At 43.1% G+C, this 25,786-nt stretch overlaps 1 protein-coding gene across 1 annotated transcript; it reads right to left on the bottom strand.

Annotated features, from left to right (window-relative positions):
• Positions 1-5,941: 5,941 nt before the first annotated feature.
• MS4A5 (membrane spanning 4-domains A5) lies at positions 5,942-20,322 on the bottom strand. The gene is made up of 5 exons (XM_007519639.2): positions 20,071-20,322; positions 16,079-16,207; positions 13,704-13,760; positions 9,495-9,647; positions 5,942-6,594 (listed from the first exon to the last, which is right to left on the bottom strand). Exons 1-5 carry the CDS (start codon positions 20,221-20,223, stop codon positions 6,490-6,492), a joined length of 597 nt encoding a protein of 198 aa, XP_007519701.1. The 5' UTR covers positions 20,224-20,322; the 3' UTR covers positions 5,942-6,489.
• Positions 20,323-25,786: the final 5,464 nt, after the last annotated feature.

Here is a 25,786-nt window from a genome sequence, read left to right as displayed (position 1 = left end):
TGCACCATCTGTCTATCACTGGGGCTCTTCATCAGCAGCACAGGCTCATCTCAGTAAGAACTTGTGGTCATCAAAAACGCATTTGTAAAAGTTGTGTGGTCACATCTCTAGAGAGGAGAGGAGGAAAGAAACATAGGTCCATCATACATTTAAGAGTCTTCTTGGGAATGGGTGGTGGCACACTTGGTGCACAAGGACCCAGCTTCGAGCCCCCAGTCCCCACCTGCAGAGGGAAAGCTTTGCAAGTGATGAAGCAGGGCTGCAGGTGTCTCTCTCTCTCCCTGTCTATCTTCCTTACCCTCTTGATTTCTGGCTGTCTCTATCCAATAAATAAAGATAACTAAAAAAATAAAAATAAAAAAAGAGTCTTCTTGTCCCTGAGGAGAGTAGTCTGGAGAACTCTCAGAAGACTAGAAATAGTCCTACCCTATGACCCCACAATTCCTCTCCTGGGGATATATCCTAAGGAATCAAACACACCCATCCCAAAAGATCTGCAAACCTATTTTCATAGCAGCACGATTCGTAGTAGCCAAAACCCAAAAATAGCGTAGATAATTGGCTGAGAAAGTTGTGATCTATATACACAGTGGAGTACTACTCAGCTGTTAACAATGATGAATTCAACTTCTTCACCTCATCTGGGAATGGAGCTTGAAGGAATCATGTGAAGTGAGATAAGAGAAGGATGAATATGGGATGATCCCAATCATGGGCAGAAAGAAATCAGAAGAGAAAACACAAAGTAGAACATGGGCTGGGTTTGGTGCATTGCATCAAAGTAAAGGAGTCCAGGGACACTTTCACGTCCTGGTGCTTGACGGTGGAGGAGGACCCAAGCTGGGAGTGAGAGTGATTTGCGGAAAACTGAGAAATTTTACACATGTACTAACAACTGTATTTAATGTTTACTGTCAACCCCCCAGTTAAAAAAAAGAAGATTCATGTGAATTTCTGAGCATCTTTTCACATGCTTGAGGGCTGGTGATGCTTATTTTCTCCAGGTCTGAGTTGTGGATGATTGTGAAGTTTGAGGTTAGAGTCTAGGATGGATGGCTAGAGGAGTGTGATCATTTTTGTGAGGTTGGGAGCAAGGTCAGAGCCAGATAAGCAAATAGTATCAGTGAGACTTGGGAAGGTTTGGACAACTGGATATCTTTTCTATTCAGGCTGTGTTTCCCCCCTGTCTGTCTTGGGGAGTTTGTTTTTTATGACTCTGAGATCACTTTGGTGCGTCTACTTGTGCTTCCTCCCAAATAAACCTACCTGCATGTGAATAAATAAACTTTGACCTTGGCCTTGCTCACTTCAGTCAATTGACTTACAGCATGGGCATCTGATGATGTTCTTACTGTAATCTGAATCTGTCCTAGTACTTTGTTCTAATCTTTTTTCCCTCTGCAATGTTGGAGACTGTATATTAGGTCTTTTACATGTGAACCTCCCCCCACCCCCGTGTTAAACCTCTTGTTATTATCTGGTGGTCTTCTTGCTTCCAAATGAAGATCACTTCCATAAGTCTACATAAACCTTTATTTAAACTTTTATTTGGTTCATATTTGCCCCAGGTGAATGGTCCTTTCTTCTGTCACTTAAAACAAGATCTTTGGTGAGTTGGGCGGTAGCACAGTGGGTTAAGCACACATGGCACAAAGCTCAAGGACAGGCATAAGGATCCTGGTTCAAGCCCCTGGCTCCCCACCTGCAGGAGCTTGCTTCTCAAGTGGTGAAGCAGGTCTGCAGGTGTCTACCTTTCTCTCCTCCTCTCTGTCTTCCCCCTCCTCTCTCCATTTCTCTCTGTCCTACCCAACAACAATAGCTACGACAATAATAACAGCTACAACAAGGGCAACAAAATGGGAAAAATAGCCTCCAGGAGCAGTGGATTCATAGTGCAGGCACCAAGCCCCAGCAATAACCCTGGAGGCAAAAGGAAAAAAAAAAGATCTTTGATGCTGAGTCTCTCTTTTCCTCTCATCAATAGATTTTTCTTTTTAATCTTTCTTTAATTTTTTTTTAAATTTGGGGGATCAGTGGTTTACAGTCAACAGCAAATGCAGTAGTTGGTACATGTGTAACATTTCTGTCTTCTGCATGACATTTAATCTCCAGCCTAGGTTCTCTTTCATTACAGCCCCCCAACCCAGTCCTTTACTTTAGAGCAGTGCACTAAATTTAGTCCAACTTCTGCTCTGTGTTTCCCCTCTGTTCTTATTTTGCAACTTTTGTTCATGAGTGAGATCCTCCCATACTCATCCTTCTCTTTCTGACTTATCTCACTTAACATGATTCCTTCAAGACCATCCAAGATGAGGTAGAGAAGGTGAATCCCTTATTCTTAATAGCTGTAGTATTGCATTGTGTTTATAGACCACAACTTGCTCAGCCACTCGTCTGTTGTTGGGCACCTGGGTTGTTTCCAGGTTTCGGCTATTGCAAATTGTGCTGCTATGAACATGGGTATAAACAGATCTTTTTGAATGGGTGTGTTTGATTTCTTAGGAAATATACTCAGGAGAGAAATTTCAGGGTGATAGGGTAGGTCCATTTTTAGCCTTCTGAGAGTTCTCCAGTCTGCTCTGCACAGAGGATGGACCTATTTACATTCCCACCAGCAGGAAGGTTCCTTTACCTCTGCAACATCTCCAGAATTTATTGTTATTGTCCTTTCTGATACACGACATTCTCTCAGGAGTGAAGTGCTGTCACACTGTCCTTTATTTGCATTTCTATCCCCCACCTTTCAGCACTTAAAAAAATCTTAGGGGCTGGGTGGTGGCACACCTGGTTAAGTGCACATATTGTAGTGATCAAGGACCCAGGTTCAAGCCTCCAGTGTCCATCTGCAGGGGGAAAGCTTCACAAATTGTAAAGCAGGGCTACAGGTGTCTCTCTCTGTCTTCCTCTCTTTCCTCCTTTCCTCTCAATTCTGGCTGTCTCTGTCCAATAAAGATAATTAGAAATAAATGAAATATGAAAAAAAATCTTAGAAGCTGAGTCTCTCTTCTCTTATCAATAGATATATTTTCTTCTTCATTATTATTATTATTATTATTATTATTATTATTATTATTATTATTACCAGGGCACTGCTCAGCTCTGGCATCTGATGGTGCAGGGGACTGAACCTGCATGAATGTCTCTTTGCACAACTATTATGCTGTCTCCCTCACCTCATCAATAGATACGTTTTTAATTTTAAAAAAATGCAGCCTGAGAGGTGCAGCAGTCGCTGGAGAATTGAACTCTCAAGTATGAAGCCCTTTCCCTGAAACTATATGTGCCAGGGTGATTCTCTCTTTCTCTCTCATGTTAATGAATAAATAACTCTTTAATGAATGCATTTCAAAGCTCTTTGAAGCATTTTTCCTCTGTTAGGAAAGCTACGCTCTACATAGTGATTATTTGTACCATAGCCTTATTTAGCTATAGACTTTTATGTTTTCCCCTTGAACCCAGGGGCTTAAGAGATGATGCTTTGGTTCTTTCTCCTATTCAGTTGATTATCATAGCATAATTCTGTAGCAGGAAATAATATTATGGAGTGTTCCCAAAAGCAAGATGCCTAGAATTATCTGGTGTTGGAGATTTTTGATTCTAACACATTGGAAAATATGTATGTATGCATCAGATAGAAGTGAAACTGAATCTTATCATTGGAAGCGTTTGTTTATAAGTTGGGAAGAGGGAGTCAGGCAGTAGCACAGCAGGTTAAGTGCATATGACACAAAGCATAAGGACCAGCACAAGGATCCCGGTTTGAGCCCCCGGCTCCCTACCTGCAGGGGAGTCACTTCACAGGCGGTGAAGCAGGTCTGCAGGTATCTGTCTTTCTCCCCCCTGTCTTCCCCTCCTCTCTCCATTTCTATCTGTCCTATCCAACAACAATGACATCAATAACAATAATTATATATTATTAATACCTACAACAATAAAACAAGGGCAACAAAAAGGAAATAAATAAATATTAAAGAAACTATAAGTTGGGAAGATTATATTATACATAAAATGGTATCTTGTATGCAAACCATTGTTTCTATTTAGTTTTGTTGTATAATTGTAGAAACCAAAGTTTAGGAAATAGGAGGATCTGACCCAAAGCACATAGTTGGAAATTGTAAAACTTTTTTTTCTTTTCTCCTTCTCCTTTTTCTCCTTCTTTTTACAATTTACAAACTATGTGCTTACAATGAAAGCAAACCTCACATTTCAGAAATATGACCCCTAGCTAGTAAGCTATTTTTAATTACCAGGCACTAACAAAAACCAGCTTGCATATTTCATTTAAGGATTATGGTATTTATTTAATTTTATTTTAATTATTTTTATTTATTTATTGAATAGCAACAGCCAGAAGTTGAGAGGAAGGGAGAGACACCTGCAGCCCTGCTTCACCACTTGTGAAACTTTTCTCCTGAAGGTGGGGACTATGGACTTGAACCCAGGTCTTTATGCATTGTGACATGTGTGATCAACCAGGTGTACCACCACCCAGCCCCTAATTTATTTTATTTTATATTTTGGACACCAGTAGCATCACTGGAGCTCAGTGCTTGTAGGAATATTTTTGCTGGCCAATTTTTTAAATAGATATTGAGAGAGATAGACACCTGTAGCACTGCTCCACCACTCATGAAGCTTTCCCCTGCAGACGGGTATGAGGGACTTGAGCCCGTGTCCTTGTGAATGACAACGTGTGCTGTACCTGGAGAGCCCCTACCTGGCTCAGGCACTCACTGTATTATTACTGCATTTCAGTCTAAGTCTCTCATGCTCTTTTTTTTTTTAATTCGCAGGTGCATTTATTAAAATATCGAGATGTTTTAAGTAATATACATTTCTCAGCTAATTAGTGTCCATTCTCTAAATGGAGTTTGTGGTATAGATTTTTTAAAAATTTTTTTATTTAAGAAAGGATTAATTAACAAAACCATAGGGTAGGAGGGGTACAACTCCACACAATTCCCACCACCCAATCTCCATATCCCACCCCCTCCCCTGATAGCTTTCCCATTCTCTATCCCTCTGGGAGCATGGACCCAGGGTCATTGAGGGTTGTAGAAGGTGGAAGGTCTGGCTTCTGTAATTGCTTCCCCGCTGAACATGGGCATTGACTGGTCGGTCCATACTCCCAGTCTGTCTCTCTCTTTCCCTAGTAGGGTGGGGCTCTGGGGAAGCTGAGCTCCAGGGCACATTGGTGGGGTCTTCAATCCAGGGAAGCCTGGCTGGCATCCTGATGGCATCTGGAACCTGGTCAGGCTCTTTCAAGGGTGAAATAACTTGATCAAGTCACATAGTGAGACACACTCAGACCTAGGACTGATAGAAAAACCATTGCCACTTGTTGACAGGGCCTCTTACCTTAAATGCATCTCAAACACCACAGAGGCAAAATTTACCCACTCACCAAATACTTTTTAGGAGAAACTGAGACCCAGAACTCTGGAGTCAAACTGCCTGATGGTCCTATATCTCTTCCATGGCAAGCTTTGTGACCTTGGATGTGTTACTTACCCTCTCTACGCATAAGTGTCCTTGTCTGTAAAGTGACTATACTATTATTCATCTCTTAGATTCATTTTTTTTTTGGCCACCAGGGTTATTGCTGGGGCTGGGTATGGCATCACGAATCCACTATCCCTGGTGGCCGTTTCCCCCTTTTCTTTCTATTTTTTTCATTAGATAGGACAGAGAGAAATTGAGCGAGGACAGGGAGATAAAGAGAGGGGGAAAAGACAGATAATTGCACACCTGTCTCACTGCTCATGAAGCAGACCCCCTGCAGGTGGGGATCAGGGGCTCAAACCTGGGTGTTTGTGCTTGGTAATATGTGCACTTATCCCGGTGCACTACCACAATGTGTGTTTTGTGTGTGTGTGTGTGTGTGTGTGTGTGTGTGTGTGTGTGTGTTTAGATGAGTAAGGCACACAAAACAGCACAGTTCCTGGACCACTGTAGTAGTGGCTCTGCACCAGTGTCTGCCTTTATTGTTGCAACTATACTCATGGTTGGAAGTGACTCTTAACACTGAGGATCTTGTAAGATCTGGGAGCCAACTCAGTCTTGAAACCACCTCATCTTTCCACACAACCGTGAGGTAGGAGGCATCAGGTGGAGTCTTGTGGAGACATGAGGAGATGTCGGGTCCTGATTTTCCTCACCTTGCAGTTTGGTTTATTCCTCTATTTGTAACTGACCACACGGCATCATCGTCCTTTAGCTCCAGGACTGCATGAGTTACAGAGGAGGGGACACCAAGGTGACGGTGTGATCTGGGGAGGAGGAGATGACATTGCAAAGAGGCAGCATGTGTGCAATGAGCCATAATGTCCCCAAACTCTTCCTTGAATCTCCGCTCAGTTCACGCCCCTGCTCCAGAGTTGCCAGCCTTATGGTTCTGTCTTCCTTCTGACCTTTCTTCACTGGCATATTTCATCTTTCAAGAACATCATACATAACATATCTTTACTCTCACGGCGCTATTCCACATCATTCCTCACAATTTAAACAGGTGAATGGGGTATTGAGAAATGAGGCGGTCACAGAAACAAACAGTTCAATGATGGTGATGGCTGCCAACAAAGTCAAAATTCCCTAAACAGAAGAAAAAAAACCGTAAGAAGGATCTTCACAGTCATATATATATATTTATTTCCTTTTGTTGCCCTAGTTGTTTTATTGTTGTAGTTATTATTTTTGTTGTTACTGATGTCATTGCTGTTAGATAGGACAGAGAGAAATGGAGAGAGGAGGGAAAGAGAAAGATAGACACCTGCAGACCTGCTTCACCGCTTGTGAAGTGACTCCCCTGCAGCTGGGGAGCAGGGGGCTCGAACCAGGGATCCTTCTGCAAGTTCTTGCATTTCTTGCCACATGCACTTAACCTGCTGCGCTACCACCTGACTCCCCACAGTCATTGTTTAAATTTTATTTATTTTTTATTACATTGAAGTAGCAATGAGCAGGGAAGGGTATATCATGCTCGGAAGCACATCAGTGAGGAGCCCAGGAGCACACAGCTATTTATGCACAGCCCAGCCCAACTCAGCTCAGGACACAACATACAGCACACAGCACACAGTGCCGTGTAAAATAACTTATCACAACACAGCACCAGCTTATTATTTTCTGACAGGAGTCGCACAAAGTCACCCATTTTGTTGGTGATGTATTTGAAGCACTCCCTTTTACAAATATACAGTGTACAATGATGCAGTATTTTATAAGTTTGTTGAAAGAAAAAGGAAAGGAGGTTAAGAAAAAGGAAGGAGTCAGGTGGTGGCACAGGTGGCAGAGGACTGGCTCAAGGTCACCACCTGCAGCGTGGTGGGGAGCTCCTGGAGTGGTCGAGCAGTGCTGCAGGTGTCTCTCTCTCCCTTACCCTCCCTCCCTATTTCTGTCTCTCAGAAGAATAAAGAAAATGGAAAAAAAAAGGGGGGAGGAAGAAGATAGGGACAAAAATAGGGGAGAATCTCTGTTACCTTATATTTATGAAATCTCTAATAAATAAAAAAAATAAAAATAGGGAGAACAAAAGAGGGAAAAGACATCTACAGACCCAGATAAAGAGAACCATACAGAAAAAAGACACAAGATGCATAGGCTGTTGCATTATTTCTTTACTTTTAAATTACTGATAAAGACCTTGAAGCATATTTTATAGTTTGACAACTAAATGCTAAGAGGCGAGGTGTTACTTTACTTCTTACATAACTTGTTTCTCATCTTCTTTAAAATTATTTATCCAACAGAGACAGAAATCGAGAGGGAAGGGAAAAGTAGAGGGGGGGAGAGATAAAGACACACAGAGAGAGAGAGAGAGAGACAGACTTGCTTCACTGCTCAGGAAGCTTTTCCCCTGAAGGTGGAAAGCAGGGCTTGGGCTGGAGTCTGTGTGCACGCTAAAGAATATACTTGATCAGCTGCACCTACACCTGGTCTCCATTATTTCTTCTTGCACACACACACACACACACACACACACACATATGTATTTTATTTATTTATTCCTTTTTGTTGCTCTTGTTGTTTTATTGTTGAATTATTACTGTTGTAGTTATTGATGTCGTCGTTGTTGGATAGGACAGAGAGAAATGGAGAGAGGAGGGGAAGACAGAGAGGGGCAAGAAAAAAATAGACACCTACAAACCTGTTTCGCCGCATATGAAGTGACTCCCTTGCAGGTGGGGAGCTGGGGGATTGAACTGGGATCCTTACATAGGTCCTTGTGCTTTGGGCCACCCTTTTATATATTTTGTTTGCCTCCAGGGTTATTGCTGGGGTTCAGTGCCTGCACCATGAATCCACTGTTCCTGGAGGCCTTCCACCCCCTTTTTTGTTTCCCTTGTTGTTGTAGCCTTGTTGTGGTTATTATTGTTGTTGATGATGTTGATGTCGTTCATTGTTGGATAGGACAGAGAGAAATTGAGAAAGGAGGGGAAGACAGAGAGGGGGAGAGAAAGATACCTGTAGACTTGCTTCACTGCTTGTGAAGCGACTCCCCTGCAGGTGGGGAGCCAGGGGCTCAAACCGGGATCCTTAAGTGGGTCCTTGTGCTTTGTGCCACGTGCACTTAACCCACTGCGCTACCGCCTGACCCCCGCTTCTATATATTTTTATTGGCATTTTTCAACAGATCAACTAATTGGTTGATTGTTTTACTTCTTTGTTAATTAAAAAAAATTTTTTTTGAATTGAGACATCCAGAAATTGGGAGGGAAGGGGGAGTTAGAGAGGGAGGGAGGGAGGGAGGGAAGGAGAAAGAGAGAGACAGAGACCGACCTGCAGCGTAGCTTTAGGACTTGCAAAGCATTCCCCCTGCAGGTGGGGACCGGGGCCTCGAACCTGGATCCTTCCTTGCATGTTGTAACATGTGCACTCAACCAGTTGTACCACCACCCGGCCCTGTTTTCCTCCTTTCTAATATTTGCATATCTTCTGCTTATTTTATTAAGTGTGTAATAAGTCAACCATACGTGTAAATGTCCTTTTCAGAATAAATGTAAAGATCAGTTTTCTATGAAAGAGATATTCATATGGATGATAAAGAGACCCCAGAATTTGTAAGATGGGGATTTAACACAGTGCTACGGGTATTCAAGCCCTGCGGTCTGCCAGCTGGGATTCCCCCCCCACCCCGGGACAGAGACAGGGAGATAGAGAGAGAGAGAGACAGAAGGAGGGAAAGACACAGAACTCAGGCTTCCTCCAAAGTGATGGGCAGAGTTCAAGGTCGGATTGTGTGCATAGTAAAGCAGGTGCACTAACTATCCCGGCTGAGCTGTCTCACCAGTTTCTAGCTCTTTACCCCCCACGATACCAAGAACTGATGCCTATGAGATGCACTATGAGGATTTCTGTCAGTATTTGACTACAAGAAAATTCATGTATGGAAACATTGTTTGGGTGGGTCTAGGGGCTGATAAAGCTTTTATGTTTTAAGTCCTCGATTTTGATCATGCCCACTTCTCCCCCTCAAAAGTCTGCATACTCACAAGGAATAGGGAGGTAACAGCTCCACATGGGGGGCTGTCCTTGGAGTAGCCACACAGATACTTCTCATCAGTGATGAAGCCAAATGTGAGGAGAACGATGCCAGCGATCGCTGCCAGGACACTGAGAAAGTTCATCAAGCGATTCAGTCTCACCTGCAAGACAGTAAGATTGAGGCAGAGGACCAGCCCAGCCGGAGGCTAGTTAGAAAGTCAAGGGCTGGGTTTCCTTTTTTTTTTTTTTTTCCCTCCAGGGTTTTTGCTGGGCTCAGTGCTTTTTGTTGTCCCTGTTGTTGTAGCCTCATTGTGGTTATTATTGCCATTGTTGATGTCGTTCGTTGTTGGATAGGACAGAGAGAAATGGAGAGAGGAGGGGAAGACAGAGAGGGGGAGAGAAAGACACCTGCAGACCTGCTTCACCACCTGTGAAGCGACTCCCCTGCAGGTGGGGAGCCGGGATCCTTACGCCGGTCCCTGCGCTTTGCGCCACATGCGCTCAACCCGCTGTGCTACAGCCCGACCCCCTGATTTTTCTTTAAAGGTCTATTTTATTAGAGGTGTGAGAGAGTTTCACATGCAACAGAGAGAACGAGGAAGAGACAAACAAGAGCACCACTCCAGTGCACCTCGGGCCAGGGATTGGACCCGGATGCCTTCTGTGTAAATCCAGTCTTCTGCTACTTGAGCTACGTCCCTTGTCGCTGGATTTTATCACTGGGGCTTGGTGTCGGCACTACGAATCCACTGCTCCCGGAGGCCATTTTTTCCGTGTTATTGGATAGGACGGAGCGAAATTGAGAGGTGAGAGGGAGACAGAGAGAGAGAAAGAAAGAAAGACACCTGTAGACCAGCTTCACCACTCACGAAAGACATGTCTCTGATATCTGATTACTGTAAAAAATGGCGACTAATCCCTAGCACTGCAAAAACGGTATCATGTTTTCCATCTACACCATGCCTTGGCCTCACGTGAGCTTAATGTGCAGCTTGGCGATGCGAGAATCCGGCATGAAGCCCAGCCAGTCTATCTTGGCGTTACTCTCGATCGCACTCTGTCATTTCACGAACATCTCATAAAAACTGCAGCAAAGGTGGGCGCGAGGAATCACATCATTGCAAGACTGGCCAGCTCCTCATGGGGCGCGAGCGCTTCCACACTACGATCATCATCTCTGGCATTATGCTATTCCACTGCAGAATACTGTGCCCCAGTATGGTTCCGTAGCCCCCATGTCCACTAGGTCGATTCCAAATTATATTCCTCCATGAGGATAATTTCTGGAACCATCCGTTCCACCCCGGTTCCATGGCTGCCAGTTCTTAGCAACATCGCCCCGCCAGATATTCGTCGGGATGCGACATCATCTAAGTTCATTTCCCACGTCTACGCTCGACCGGACATGCCAATATACGCGGATATCTTCGCCCACCCTGTCCAACGCTTGACGTCTCGTCACCCAATCTGGTCCCCTATGCCTACACTGAACTTCTCTGTTCCATTCTCTTGGAAACAGAGTTGGCAGTCAGCTGAGGTAAAGAACAAACACCTCATCACAGACCCCTGCAAGTGTCAACCCGGCTTTGACCTAGCACGTTATGACTGGGCCCTCCTCAATCGCTATCGAACAGGCCAGGGCCAGTGCACCGCTATATTCCATCGCTGGGGAGCCAGAGACGACCCGAACTGCCCCCACGGCTCCAGACAGACTATGACCCACATAGTCAACGACTGCCACCTCTCCAGATTCAAAGGAGGTCTCAAAACTTTACATCAGGCTCAACCTGATGCTGTTGACTGGCTACAGAAGAAGGGCAAACGCTAGAAGAAGAAGACCACTTGGGAAGCACCCCCTCCTGCAGGTGGGAAGTTGGGGGCTTGAATTCAGATCCTTGCATAGTCCTTGTGCTTCCTGCTATACGTGCTCAACTGGGTGGCACCACTGCCTGCTCCTGACATTTCTGTTTTATGACCCTGTGTTTAGCTAACTGCTGCAGGTCTGTGCGATGTTGATTTCTTCCCCAAGTAATAAGCCCATAGAGGTACTCTGCTGCAAGTAATTTATTGTCTGTTTAATACTGCATATTTTTTTGAGCAAAGTAAAAATATTTCACAAAAAATTGTCTGTAAATAAAGCATTGGCATCCACTCACACTATGCATTTAAGAATCTGCTGACTGGAATGAATTTGATTGTCTATAGAGCATATCTGTCATCTGCGTCAAGCCAGTGCCTTTCAGGGCCTCATATGCAGCAGACTCCAGGGGTACTTGAAGACAAAAAGAATCCCATGAGCTAGCTACTGGGACTCTGAAACCATTCTGCCATTGGGCTGATGAACTTCGACAAGTCCTTCATTTGTTGCCTCAGCGTCTTCATGTACAAGGCAATAATTGACGAGTGGATATGAAAGTTGTGGTTTAGCGCAGGGACCGGTGTAAGGATCCTGGTTCGAGCCCCCAGCTCCCTACCTGCAGGGGAGTCGCTTCACAGGCGGTGAAGCAGGTCTGCAGGTGTCTGTCTTTCTCTCCCCCTCTCTGTCTTCCCCTCCTCTCTCCATTTCTCTCTGTCCTATCCAACAACGAACAACATCAATAATGGCAATAATAATAACAACAAGGGCAACAAAAGGGGGAAAAATGGCCTCCAGGAGTGGTGGATTCATGGTGCAGGCACCGAGCCCAGCAATAACCCTGGAGGAAAAAAAAAAAAGAAAGTTGTGGTTTAGAGGCAGTTGTTGGGCACATCTGATTGACTGCACATATGACAGTGTGCAAGGATGCAGGTTCAAGCCCCTGGTTCCCATCTGCAGGGGGAAAGCTTCACAAGTGGTGAAGCCAGGCTGCGAGTGTCTCTCTGTCTCTCTCCCTATCTCCCACTCCCATTTCAATTTCTCTCTTTATCTATCCAATAATAAATAACAAAAATATTCAAAAAAAAAAGAAAGTTGTGGTCTATATACACAATGGAATACTATTCAACTATTAAGAGTAATGAGTTCACCTTTTTAAAATTTATTTATTTATTCATGAGAAAGATAGGAGAGAAACAAAGAACCAGATATCACCCTGATATATGTGTTGCCAGGAATTGAACTTGGGACCTCATGGTTGAGAGTCCAATGCTTTATCCACTGTGCCACCTCCTGGACCACTGAATTCACCTTTTTTTTTTTTTTTTTTCCTCCTCCAGGGTTATTGCTGGGCTCGGTGCCTGCACCATGAATCCACCGCTCCTGGAGGCCATTTTTCCCCCTTTTGTTGCCCTTGTTGTAGCTTCGTTGTGGTCATTATTATTGCCCTTGTTGACGCAATTTGTTGTTGGATAGGACAGAGAGAAATGGAGAGAGGAGGGGAAGACAGAGAAGGCGAGAGAAAGACAGACACCTTCAGACCTGCTTCACTGCCTGTGAAGCGACTCCCCTGCAGGTGGGGAGCCGGGGGCTTGAACCGGGATCCTTATGCCGGTCCCTGCGCTTAACCCACTGCGCCACCGCCCGAACCCCTGAATTCACCTTCTTTACCTTGCCTTGGATGGAGCTTGAAGGAGTCATGTTAAGTGATATAAGCCAGAAGGAGAAGGATGAATATGGGGTGATCTTAGTCATGGACAAAAGTTGAGAAATAAAAACAGAAAGGGAAACACAAAACAGAACTTGGACTGGCTTTGGTGTATTGCTCCAAAGTAAAAGGCTTGGGGTTGAGGGTGTGGAGGTTCAAGTCCTGGTGCATGATGGCAGAGGTTGAGAGTTGAGAGTGTTTTGAAGAAAATTGAAAAATCATACAGGTGTATCTATAACTGTCTTTACTGTAAATCCTCCCCAATTAAAAGAAATAAACTGGGGGAACTCTTCCTGCCTGGATGTTTACGATCCTACAAAAAAAGCAACCATCTAATTCCACTGACTGGCATAAAATACTTGATGATTTGTCAAATTATGGCAACTGAATGATTTTCCAGATTTATTTTCATTGTTAGGATGAATTAGGTCAATGTTAATTTTTTTCACTTCTCTGTCTTTTTTTTTAATATTAGTTATTTAATGGTAGTTAGTAAGAGCTACTTTTTATAGTACCATAAGAAAATGTCACCAAGGGAGCCATTGCAAAAACTTAATAGCTGCCAGCCCCACACAGGAACTTTTGACATTATTTTAATAATAATAAAAAGATGTACACTGTTAATTCTTCTAATGAAGAGGACACATAACTCACCATAGTTTCTGTGGTTCTTCTTTCCAGAGCAACTAGGAAGGCTCCAGAATTAATGAACTGTTAAAAACAAACAAACAAACAAACATTTCTTAGTGAAGGACACTTATAATTGATGCGAATGTTCTCTCACAGAGTAGACGTCTGTGTGTTTCTTTTCCACACCCTCCTTCCCCAGTTCACATAAGTCCCCTGGCAGGGAGGAGACAGTGATGCTTCCTGTGGCTCTCTGCTAATGGGGTGTGGGCGCAATATTGGTCTACCACTGTGCTTGTAGCTTTAACTGTCTATTTGCACAAGAGAAAATTTAAAACCTAACTGGGCTTTTAGTGTCCTTGCCAGTTGCTTTGATAAGCTATTGGGGGGTTAGTACTGATATCCTGACACACCGAAATCCAATCCATATCTAGCCAATAAAGATCCATTCCCGTCATTCTTATGAGAAATCATGAAAGAGATTTTTATACAATTCTGTGAATGGGAGCAGAGGTAGACTTTCAGTTCTTATATCATAATTCTAGAAAAATCCTGAGGATTTTGATGGAGGTGAGTCATATGTGGCAACCTGAATTGTCTAGTAGAAACCTGGGGGGGGACTGGGCAGTGACACATCCAGTTAAGAGCACCCAGTACTCGCCAGCTGCAGCGGGGGGGCGGGGGACACGGACACACACACCTCACAAGTGGCGAAGCAGGTGTGTCTCTCTCTCTCCCTTTCTCTCTCCCATTCTCTTCTTCTCTTCTCAATTTCTTTCTGTCCTACCAATAAAATGGAAAAAATGGCCACTAAGAGCAGTGGATTTGTAGTGCTGACACCGAGCCCCCAGCAATAACTCTGGAGGCAAAATAAAAAAGAAAGAAAGAAAGAGAGAAAGAGGAAGGAAGGAAGGAAGGAAGGAAGGAAGGAAGGAAGGAGGGAAGGAAGGAAGAAACCTCAACTCAGAAGACAGCATGTCCATTTGGAAGTTCCTGGCTTCACTATTAACCTCTGCCCTCCACCCTCACTCTCTGTGCTGAGATCTTAGATTCTCAGGAACAGGGAAGCTCTCTGATAACTATAAGCCCTGAACCTTGGGCATGGCATCCCCACCTTTTACAGTCCTCACCTGACTACCTCTTCCTTTACAACTCAGCCAAGCTAGAATGGAAATATCTGGGCACTAACTCAATCCTTCAGATGCCTTTCCCAGTGAGGCAGCTGGTGTGTCCTCTCTGTCAGCTCTCATCACCCAATATGGTAAGCTGTCTGTTTTGACACTCAGTTAAAACCTTCAGACCGGGTACGGAGACATGGCTGTGGAGCAGCCGCAGTTACGTTTTGCTCCTCCCGATCAACTAGGAAAAACAACGCTAATTACCTGAAGGTTCAACAATTTACAACCAGGATCTCTCCATGCACTCACCAAGCCACAGCCACCAAATTACAGATGCTACTATGATTCTATCGTCACTTCCCTGGGCAGAGCATCTCACCAATGTGTCCTCAAGTTTCACTTCTTCAGAACCCTACCCCACTATGGAAAGATAGAAACAGGCTCGGGGTATGGATGAACCTGGTAACACCCATATCCAGCGGAGAAGCAATTACAGAAGCCAGACCTTCCACCTTCTGCATCCCATAAAGAATTTTGGTCCAGATTTCCAGAGGGATAAAGAATAGGGAACCTTCCAGTGGAGGGGATGGAACACAGAACTCTGGTGGTGGGAAACTGTCTGAAATTGTACCCTTGTTTGTTATATTGCAACCTTGTTAATCATTAAATCACTAATAAAAATTAAAAGAACTTCAGAGGAGGGGCTGCTGCCTTTTCCAAATCCTTCACACTGCCGAGTCTCTGGCACTGAATGAGGTGCTAAGATGATGTCGATTGAATGTGATTGAGGGTGAGTGAATCCATGGCTCTGTACAGGGTGCAGCTCAGATCCTTCATCTGTTTCCATGAGAACTTTCGACACCTTTCAATATCATCTGTCACATGGTCTTGAAATGACCCGTTTCCATGAGCTCTCTCTCTCTCTACACACACACACACACACACACACACACACACACATACACACACACACACACACTTGTTAGGGAGAACTTTAAAGGAAGGACCTAGGTGTTATTAACCTTTGATCCTCACAGACTTCTCCTCTGCCTGTGGTTCATCCTAGAATCTGACTTTGAAGGGATGGATACATTCATGACGTCAGAAGAAACCTGATAGCCCAATGAGTGAATTATCATTCATTCTGATGAGTTACATGGGGACGTCATTTCAATAAGTTTTTTTTTTCTGTGCATCTCAATTCATAACTTATTTCAAAGCAGAGAGAAACCCAGTGTCCATGTTGACATGGTTTCTAGTTAAACTGGATTGATTAATACTCACCAAAATGGAGCCCCAGAATAGATAGCCAGAAATAAATATAAAGGGAAACCTTGGATACGGGTCTTCAAGAGTAAACCGGAAAATAACTCCAAAAGAGAAGTTCAGTACTCCAAGGAGGATCTGGATGCTCTGTAAGTAGAGAGAAATGACAAGCAACATGATGAAATCTTAGATGATGAGGCCAGGTGGCGGTACACCTGGTTCAGCATACACATTACAGTGTACAGAGACGCAGGTTCAAGCCCTTGGCCCCCACGTGTAGGGGGAAAGCTTCACAGGTGGTGAAATAGGGCTGTAGATGTCTCTCTGCCTTTATCCCTGTCTGTCTCCCCTCCTCTCTCAGTTTCTCTCTGTCTCTATCTAATAATAAATAAAAATTAAAGAAGAGATGTATATATGTTTCCTTTGTCCTCCTCCTTTCTTTTCTTCCTCTACCTCCCCCCCCTTCTTTCTTTCACCTCCAGGGTTATCGTGGGACTTGGTGCTGGCACTATGAATCCACTGCTCCTGGCGACCATTTTTTCTTTTTTTTAATACATATTTATTTTAAAATTTATTTTATTCATTTAATAATGATTGACAAGACCATAGGATAAGAGGGGTACAATTCCCACACGATTCCCACCACTAGAGTTCTGCATCCTGTCTCCTCCATGGGAAGCTTTTCCTGTTTTCTGGGAGCATGGACCCAGGATCATTATGGGGTGCAGAAGGTGGAAGGTCTGGCTTCTGATATTGCTTCTCTATAGGATATAGGTGTTGGCAGGTCGATCCATACTCCCAGCCTATTTCTCTTTCCCTAATGAGGCAGGGCTCTGCGGAGGTGGGGTTCCAGGGCACGTTGGTGAGATTGCCTGCCCAGGGAAGTCAGGTGGGCATCGTGGTAGCATCTGCAACTTGGTGGCTGAAAAGCATTAAATATAAAGCTGAACAAATTGTTTAATAATCAGGGCCCTAAGGGTAAGAATATAGCAGATGGAACCTTCTAGGCTGCACTCATTTCAGGACCCAGCTTCCTCAAGTGGCAAAGTATGTTGACACAGCCTCTCTTCAAAGAATGGGGCAGTCCCCACCATTGTTGTTACACATTGAGGGCAAGGTTCCACAGAGGCCCACAAGAGGGTCCACGATGCTGTTCCTGATGGAGATGACCAGCAGTGGTGGGGAGAGGGATCTGTTAGAGGTCTAGGCCCATCATATCTGTGTGGGAATCTCAGAATTCCCTGACTAGGGCAATAGATAATGGGGTGGCCTGGTAGTGACCAACAGAACCATCATTAAAATATGCTGGTCTCTTGCCCTTATCCACTTTTTATAGTCCTTACTTTATCTGACAAGCTTAGCCTTAGAGTGACTGAGGGAAGTGAAGCAGGAAGTAGGTGAGGAGGGTATCTAGGTGTAAATAGAAACCATTTGCTTAAGTAACGTCATGGTGTGTTTTTAGGTCTTTCTACTTGCTTGCTGCACTTATTGAGTCACTGCAAACTACTGCCCACTTTTACTTTAAAGTATGTATTTTCCCCTGCCCTATGGAAACACAAGCTGGACTATTATCTAGGTTCTGTCGCTTTGTTAGGAAGTGCGCCCCTGGTGGCCATTTTTTCCATTTTATTTGAAGGACAGCGAGAAATCGCGAGAGAGGAGGGGAGACAGAGAAAGATAGACATTTGTAGACAAAAAACAAAAAAGAAATCTTAGAGGATTATCTTTTGGTTAAAACAATTTGGTAGTTGCACTCTTTTAACATGATGAAAGGGCTAGGAGAGGTGAAATGGTACCCCTGAAATGTACAGTCTTATAAGTCAATATCACCTCAGTAGAATATAGACACATAGGAGAGGGATAGTATGCCTGGGCACGAGTCCCAGTTTCAGTTCCCCCACACTACCATCAACCAGAGTTGAGCTCTAGTAAAAATTAAATTAAATTAACTTTAGGGACCAGGTGGTGGCACATCTGGTTAAGTGCTCATATTATAGTGTGAAGGAGTGAAGCTCAAAGCCCCAGGTCACCACCTGCAGGGGGAAGCTTCATGAGTGGTGGAGTAGGGCTGCAGGTGTCTCTTTGTTTCTCTTTCTCTCTATTTACCCTCCCCTCTCAATTTCTCTCTATCTCCATCCAGTAAATTAATAAATGAAATATTAAAAAAAGCAAATTGAACTTTAAAAGATAAGGAAGGAAAGGGAGGGGCCAGGTGATGGTGCACCTGGTTGAACACACTTGTTACCATGCAAAAGGATCTGGGTTCAAGTCCCTGGTTCCCAACTGTCAGGGGGAAGCTTCACAATCTACGAAGGAGGCAGCAGGTGTCTCTTTCTCCTTCTCTCTCTCTCTCCCTCTGCCCTACACATCTCACTTTCTCTCTGTCCTTTAAAATAAAAGAAAGAGGGAAAATGGCTGCTGGAAGCAGTGAATTTAGTGCTGACACTGAGCCCCTGGTGGTAATTAACCCTGGTGGTAATTAAAAATATATATTAAGGGGGCTGAGGTAGATAGCATAATGGTTATGCAGAGTCTGTCATGCTTGAGGCTCCAAAGTCCCAGGTTCAGTGTCCTGCAGCATCATAAAGCCAGAGCTGAACAGTGCTCTGGTAAAAATAAATAAATAAATAAATAAAAATAAACAAACACAAAGCCATAAAGAGACACTATCTCACATCTATGAGAATGGCTATCATCAGGAAGACATGAGAGTGAAAGCCAGCAAAGATGTGAGGAAAAGGGAGCCCCTTGTGTACTGTGAGACTAGTATAAAGAGTCTTCAAAAAAACATAACAACAAACTAAAGGCTCAGGATCCTGGAATTCCAGTGCTGGGTGCATAGCCTAAAGGAATGAAGTCAGTTTCTCAAGGAGATACCTGTGCTCCCATGTTCCTTGTCTCCTGATTCATGACAGGCCAGATGTGCAAGTAACCTAAATTCCTCTCCCAACTCTGCATTCCCACTTTCTGCTTCGATAGCTGAGAATATTTCTTTCTGTAGCAAAGAATTTATGACTTACCCACAGGCTGGGTGCTTTCCAAATAACAGATGTTTGTTTCTCCCAGGTTTGGAAGTTGAATGGGCAAGATTTGGGTGTTGGCATAATTAGATTCCGGTGAATAATTCTTCTGGGTTGCCAATTTTTATTTTATTTTATTTTATTTTTTCCTCCAGGGTAATTACCAGGGCTTGGTGTCAGCACTATGAATCCACTGCTCTTGGCAGCCATCTCTTTCTTTCTTTTCTTTTTTTCTTTCTTTCTTTCTTTCTTTCTTTCTTTCTTTCTTTCTTTCTTTTGTTGGATAGGGTAGAGAGAAATTGAGAGAGGAGGGAGAGACAGAAAGGGAGAGATATAGAGAGATACCTGAAGACCTGCTTCGTCATTCATGAAGCTTTCCTCTTGCAGGTGGGGAGTGGGGGCTTGAATCTTGATCCTTGTGTGGGTCCTTGCACTTAAGTATTAAGTGTGCTTAACTGGGTGTGCCACTGCCCAGCCTACCTTACATATTTATTTATATTTTTTATTGGATAGAGAGAGAAATTGCGAGGGAGGATGGAGAGAGAAAGGGGAGGGAAAGAGAATGTGAAAGAGGGAGAGAGAGGGGGGAGAGAGAGAGAAAGAGAGAGAGAGAGAGGGAGAGGGAGAGAGAGAGAGAGAGAGAGTTCTGTAGCACTGCTTCACCACTTGTGAAGCTTTCCTCCTGCAGGTGGAGACTAGAGGCTTGAACCTGGGTCCTTGTGTGCTACCATCTGGCCTCTCCAATTTCAGCCTGTTCTCACATAGTGGAAAAGTTAGCCAGCTTGAGACCTCTTATTATATAAGGCACTGATATCATTCCTGGGAGGTGAGAGGACTCCACTATCATAAACTTGCAGACTTTCAAAGACATCATCACCAAGCAGCACCACACGGAGATTTTTGATTTTGAATATGAACAGCAAGGGCACACACATGCTCACTCCATAACCCACCTTCAGGAGAGCACCCCTCAGTGAAATTCTTACTTACCCCTAAGACTTTCAGTTTTGTAGCAAGTAATTTTGGGTAGTGAACTTTTGTCTCATGGGATGTCTCTGTGAGCTCCGATGACTGGTATTCTGGGATAACGATATCTGGAGGAAATACCAGAAATACAGGCTTATGTGCAGGGTTTGAACTCATGGTGGTACAGCTGATAGTGCGAAATGAGAAATTGTTCTAGTTGGTACTCTGGTCTAGACCATGTTCTTCTGGGCCAAGGCTGTCTGGAGCACGGGCATTGTTGTGCTTTGCTTTAGAATTATGAATCCATAGAGTCACAGAGTCATAGAATCTCAGGACTCACTGAAATCTCAAGAATGTTTGTAAGTAAAAGAATCAGGACTGGGAACTTTCTGCATTCTCTTGATTCAATCTAGACCTTTATCAGGACCTTGGGCCCTCTTTTCTTGTTTCCACTTTCTTCTCTGTAAATACATTGAACAGGTTGGACAAAGATGCTCTAAAGTCCTGTTGTCACCCTTTGACAAATGAACCCTGTTTTCACACTCTGCATCTCAAGCTTTGACGGGAAACCAGACCTCTCACTTCAAGAATTAACTAGCTACTCCTTGAAGTAGACAGAATACCTGTTCTACTTGCTGCTTTGATTCTTTCCCTTCTTATCCTAATGCCATTGACTATAAGCAAACCACCCCAAAGCTTATTGGCTTAAAATAAAACTAACAGAGGAATACCAAAAGAGACCACCTGGGACCTCAAAAAGACAGAACTAGAATGACTTCAGGAACCCACCAAATCACCTGTGAGTACAAACACGTGTGGCTTGTGGACAGAGAGGACCCTAGGCAGAGATTAAGTGGCTGGTAGCAGTCCAACAGTTTACCAGTTGAGACACCACCTCCAGTCTGTTTCACCAACAAAGGGACAGCTGAAGGGAGGAGAGGACTCCCCTAAGACTCACCAAATGCAACTGTGAGTCACCATTGCTACTGCCCTCAGAATCTGGAGAAGCAGCGGAAAGGCCCTGTGCTAACACCAGGGAGCGGAGAACTAACCAGGAAACTCAGGAAAAGATCTATACCTTAGTGACCTACCAGTGGGGCTGTGAAAGTCTCTGCATAACCAATGGATTATCTCTGCCACACCCTGCTTTATCTCTTGGTCAGGAGTCAGTAAGCTAAGGAGCCTACTTATATTTTAAAAGCCCTCAGGCTCCCATAGCCTACAAGGAAGAAAAAGAACAAAAGAGGCTTTTAAACCACTGAGCTCCAACTCAGGGATAAAATACTATTGAAACAACTGTCAATTTCCACTACTGTGAACTAAGTACCTTACTAAGACACAAGTCAATCCAGGCAAGAGTGATCAGTAATTTGAAAAGTACTGAGAGAGGGAACTCATAACATACTAGATAAAATGGTTAAACCAACAAGAAGAAATATTGGAGAAATGAACCAGGACAAGAGTCCAGCTAAAAGCCCCCTAAAGGGTGAAGCACAAAATAATGAGGTCAACATCCAAACACGATTGAAGGAAATCATCACAGGAGTGAGTAAAGAGTTTAAAGAATTGTCATAAGAAATGCGGAAACAACAAATAAGCTCTAGAAGGAAACACTAACTATCTCAAGGTTATTACAGAGCTGAAAGCTGAAGTAGCTAAGCTAAGAACATAACTAGCTGAACAAGCTAAAACAGTATCAGAACAGGGTAACAAAATAGATGAACTCCAGAAAACAGTAGAGGGCAGAGAGAATAGAATCAATGAGGCTGAAGACAGAATTAGCAAGATCAAGGATGAATTAAAGACAATTAAAAAAGAAGTAAGAGATCTCAAAAAGAGATTAAGAGATACTGAAAACAACAACAGAGACCTATGGGATGAGTTTAAAAGAAATAATACACGTATTATTGGCTTACCAGAGGAAGAAAGAGAGGGAGGGGAAGAAAGAATTCTTTAGGACATACTAGCTTAGAACTTCTCTACTCTAGACAACATCAAAGACATAAAGGTTCATGAAGCTCAGAGGGTTCCAAACAGAATTAATCCAGACTTAAAGACACCAAGACACACCTTATTTGGAATGGAAAGGAATAAGGATAAAGAAATGATCCTGAAGGCTGCAAGAGAAAAACAGTCACCTACAGAGAAAAACCCTGTAAGATTAGCAGCAGACTTCTCCTCACAAACACGACAGGCCAGAAGAGAAGGGCAAGATATCTATCGAGTACTCAATGAGAAAGGCTTTCAACCAAGAATACTGTATGCTGCTAGACTGTAATTCAGACTAGATGGAGGCATAAAAACCTTCTCAGACAAGCAACAGTTGGAAGAATCAATTATCACCAAGCCTGCCCTGAAAGAATGTTCTTCTTTAGACAGTCAGACCACTGTAAATATGCCACCTATCAGAACACTCTAAAAAACTATAAGAATGACATTAAAATATGTTCAGTCTTTGATATCAATAAATGCCAATGGCCTGAATTCACCTATTAAAATGCACAGAGTAGAAGATGGATTAGAAAACACAACCCAACAATATGTTGTCTACAGGAAACCCACCTAACTCAACAAGACAAACACAGACTCAAAGTGAAAAGATGGAAAACTACCATACAAGCCAATGGCCCACAAAAAGGACAGGAATAGGTATTGTCATATCTGGCACGATAGACTTTAAAATAAAAAAAATTAAAAAGATAGGGCTGGACCCTTAATGCACAGAGGATCAGTCACTCAACAGGACACTTAAAAATTATTAACGGGGGTCGGGTGGTGGCTTAACGGGGGTTAAGCGCATGTGGCACAAAGCGCAGGGACCGGCGTAAGGATCCCGGTTCGAGCCCCTGGCTCCCCACCTGCAGGGGAGTTGCTTCGCAGGCGGTGAAGCAGGTCTGCAGGTGTCTATCTTTCTCTCCCCCTCTCTCTGTCTTCCCCTCCTCTCTCCATTTCTCTCTGTCCTATCCAACAACAAAGCAGCATCAACAATGGCAAGGATGACCACAGCGAGGCTGCAACAACTAGGGCAACAAAAGGGGGGAAAAATGGCCTCCAGGAGCGGTGGATTCATGGTGCAGGCACCAAGCCCAGCAATAACCCTGGAGGAGACAAAAAAAAATTAACATCTATGCACCCAATGAAAAGCCATTTAAATACATCAAACATCTACTGAAAGAGCTACAGCAATATATTAACAGCAATGCAGTCCTAGTAGGGGACTTCAATACCCCACTCTCTCAACTTGACAGATCATCCAGGCAGAAAATCAATAAAGACATAAGGGAGCTAAATGAGGAGATAAATAAACTAGAACTATTGGACATTTTTAGAGTCATTCACCCCAAGAAACTGGAATACACATTTTACTCAAGTCCACATGGGTCATTCTCAAGGATGGACCATATGTTAGGCCACAAAGAAAGCATCAGCAAATTCAAGAGCATTGAAATCATCCAAGCATCTTCTCAGATCACAGTGGAATTAAACTAACACTTAACAATCAACAAAAGATTAATAGTAGTTCCAAAGTGTGGAAGCTCAACAGTATAATACTTAACTACTGGGTCAAAGAGGAAATCAAGGAAGAAATCAAAATGTTTCGAGACTTCACTGAAAATGAAGACACAAGCTATCAAAATATTTGGAACAGAGCTAAGGCAGTACTGAGAGGGAAGTTCAGAGCCATACAAGCACACATTAGGAAACAAGAAAAAGCACAAATAAACAGCCTGATTGCACATCTTAAAGACCTAGAAGAAGAAGAACAAAGGAACCCTAAAGCAACCAGAAGGACAGAAATCTAGACTAAAGTTAGGGCAGAAATCCATAACATTAAAAATAAGAAAACCATACAAAAGATCAACGAAAGTAAATGTTGATTCTTCGGAAGAGTAGACAAAATCAACAAACCTTTAGCGAGACTCACAAAACAAAAAAGGGAGAAGACCCAAAATAAATTGGATACAAAATGAAAGAGGAGGTATCACAACAGACACCACAGAAATTCAACATATCATGCAAGACTTCTATGAACAACTCTATGCCACCAAGCTAGAGAACCTGGAAGAAATAGATGATTTCCTAGATACCTACCAACTTCCAAAATTAAGTAAAGAGGAACTAGATCACATGAACAGGCCCATCACAGCTAACAAAATTGAAACAGTCATCAAAAACCTTCTCAAGAATAAAAGTCCTGGACCAGATGGTTTTACAAATGAATTCTACAAAACTTTCAAAGAAGAACTAATATCTCTACTTTTAAAAGTCTTCCAGAAGATTAAAGACACTGGAATACTCCCTGCCAGTTTCTATGGAGCCAACATCACCCTGATATCAAAAGCAGACAGGGACACAACCAAAAAAGAAAACTACAGACCAATATCTCTGATGAAATGCGAAATTATTGAACAAAAATCTAACCAACCGGATACAGCAGTATATTAAAAAGATTGTTCATCATGACCAAGTGGGATTTATCCCAGGCATGCAACGTTGGTTTAATATATGTAAATCAATCAACGTGATCCACCACATCAATAAAAGCAAGACCAAAAACCACATGATCATATCAATAGATGCAGAGAAAGCCTTTGACAAAATCCAACATCCCTTTATGATCAAAACACTACAAAAAAAGGAATAGAAGGAAAATTCCTGGACCTCTAGCTTTCTTCACTTGAGAGAGAGGGAGGAGAGGGAAAGAGAGATATCTCAGAGCTCATCTCTGATGCCCAGAACCTCTGGGATCTCTAGAATGCAAGTCTGGTGCATCACCACTGTACTATCTCCCTATCCTTCCCTTGACTTCTAATGGTTATTCCATAATTATGATAAAAACTGAAGTTCCTTCCCACTCTTTAGCTGTTTTTTATTCAGGGTAAGAAGATGTGACACAAGGGAGCAAACTTCTGTCCTGCCAAACGGTCTTAGTTTCTCAATCTTTCTGATTCTGTTGAATTGTAGCCTTTATTATTATTTTTACAATATGTGTTCATTAATAGGTAAGTGCATAGAGAGGTGTGTGTGTGTGTGTGTGTGTTTGTGTGTGAGTGTGTGTGTGTAAATCTATATACAATACAGGATATTACTCAGTCTTAAAAAAGGAGAAAATTTTGTCATTTGTGATACCATGGATGGAACCTGATGATACTATACTAAATGTACTAAGTCACAGAGAGAAAGACAAATGCTGGATTATCTCACTTAGAGGTGAAACTGAAAACATAAGGGGCTTGGAAGCCTGGCAGTAGTGGAGCCAACAGTTCATACACATTCCCATGCTCAGGGACCCAGATTCAACCCCCCTGGTCTCTACCTGCAGTGAAGAAAATTCACGAGAGGTGAGGCAGTGCTGCAGTTGTTTATCTTTCTGTTTCCTTTTCTCTATCTTCCTTCCATCTCACTTTGTCTCCAATGAATGAATGATTGACTGGAAGAGTGAAAGAGAGAAAGAACGAACATCTGCTGGAAGCAGTGGATTCATTATGCAGGTGCTCCAGCAATAACCCTGGTAGCAAGACCCAAAACAAACCACACTTGTATAGAGAACAGACCATTGACGGCCAGGGAGAACTGGTCAAAATAGGTAAAGGAAATCAGAAGATCTGATCTTATATAAATCATGAAGATGTAACCTGCAACATGGTGGCTTATAGTGAGTAATAAACATAATGCATTTAAAATGTTTGAGAGACTAAAATTCTTTTGAGGGTGCAGAAGATGGGATGTCTGGCTTCTG

The sequence above is a fragment of the Erinaceus europaeus genome, chromosome 17, assembly GCF_950295315.1.
Source record: "Erinaceus europaeus chromosome 17, mEriEur2.1, whole genome shotgun sequence".
Lineage (NCBI taxonomy): Eukaryota > Metazoa > Chordata > Mammalia > Eulipotyphla > Erinaceidae > Erinaceus > Erinaceus europaeus.
The sequence above is the reverse complement of the archived record's forward strand: the minus strand, read 5'-3'. Positions and strand labels throughout refer to the sequence as shown.

Coding starts and splice junctions, on each gene's coding strand:
- MS4A5 (XM_007519639.2), bottom strand. CDS start 20,223: ATGAGTTCAAACCCTGCACATAAGCCTGTATTTCTGGTATTTCCTCCA. Junction 16,208..20,070: donor CAAAACTGAAAGTCTTAGGG/GTAAGTAAGAAT, acceptor CTCTACTTACAG/AGCATCCAGATCCTCCTTGG. Junction 13,761..16,078: donor TATTCTGGGGCTCCATTTTG/GTGAGTATTAAT, acceptor TGTTTTTAACAG/TTCATTAATTCTGGAGCCTT.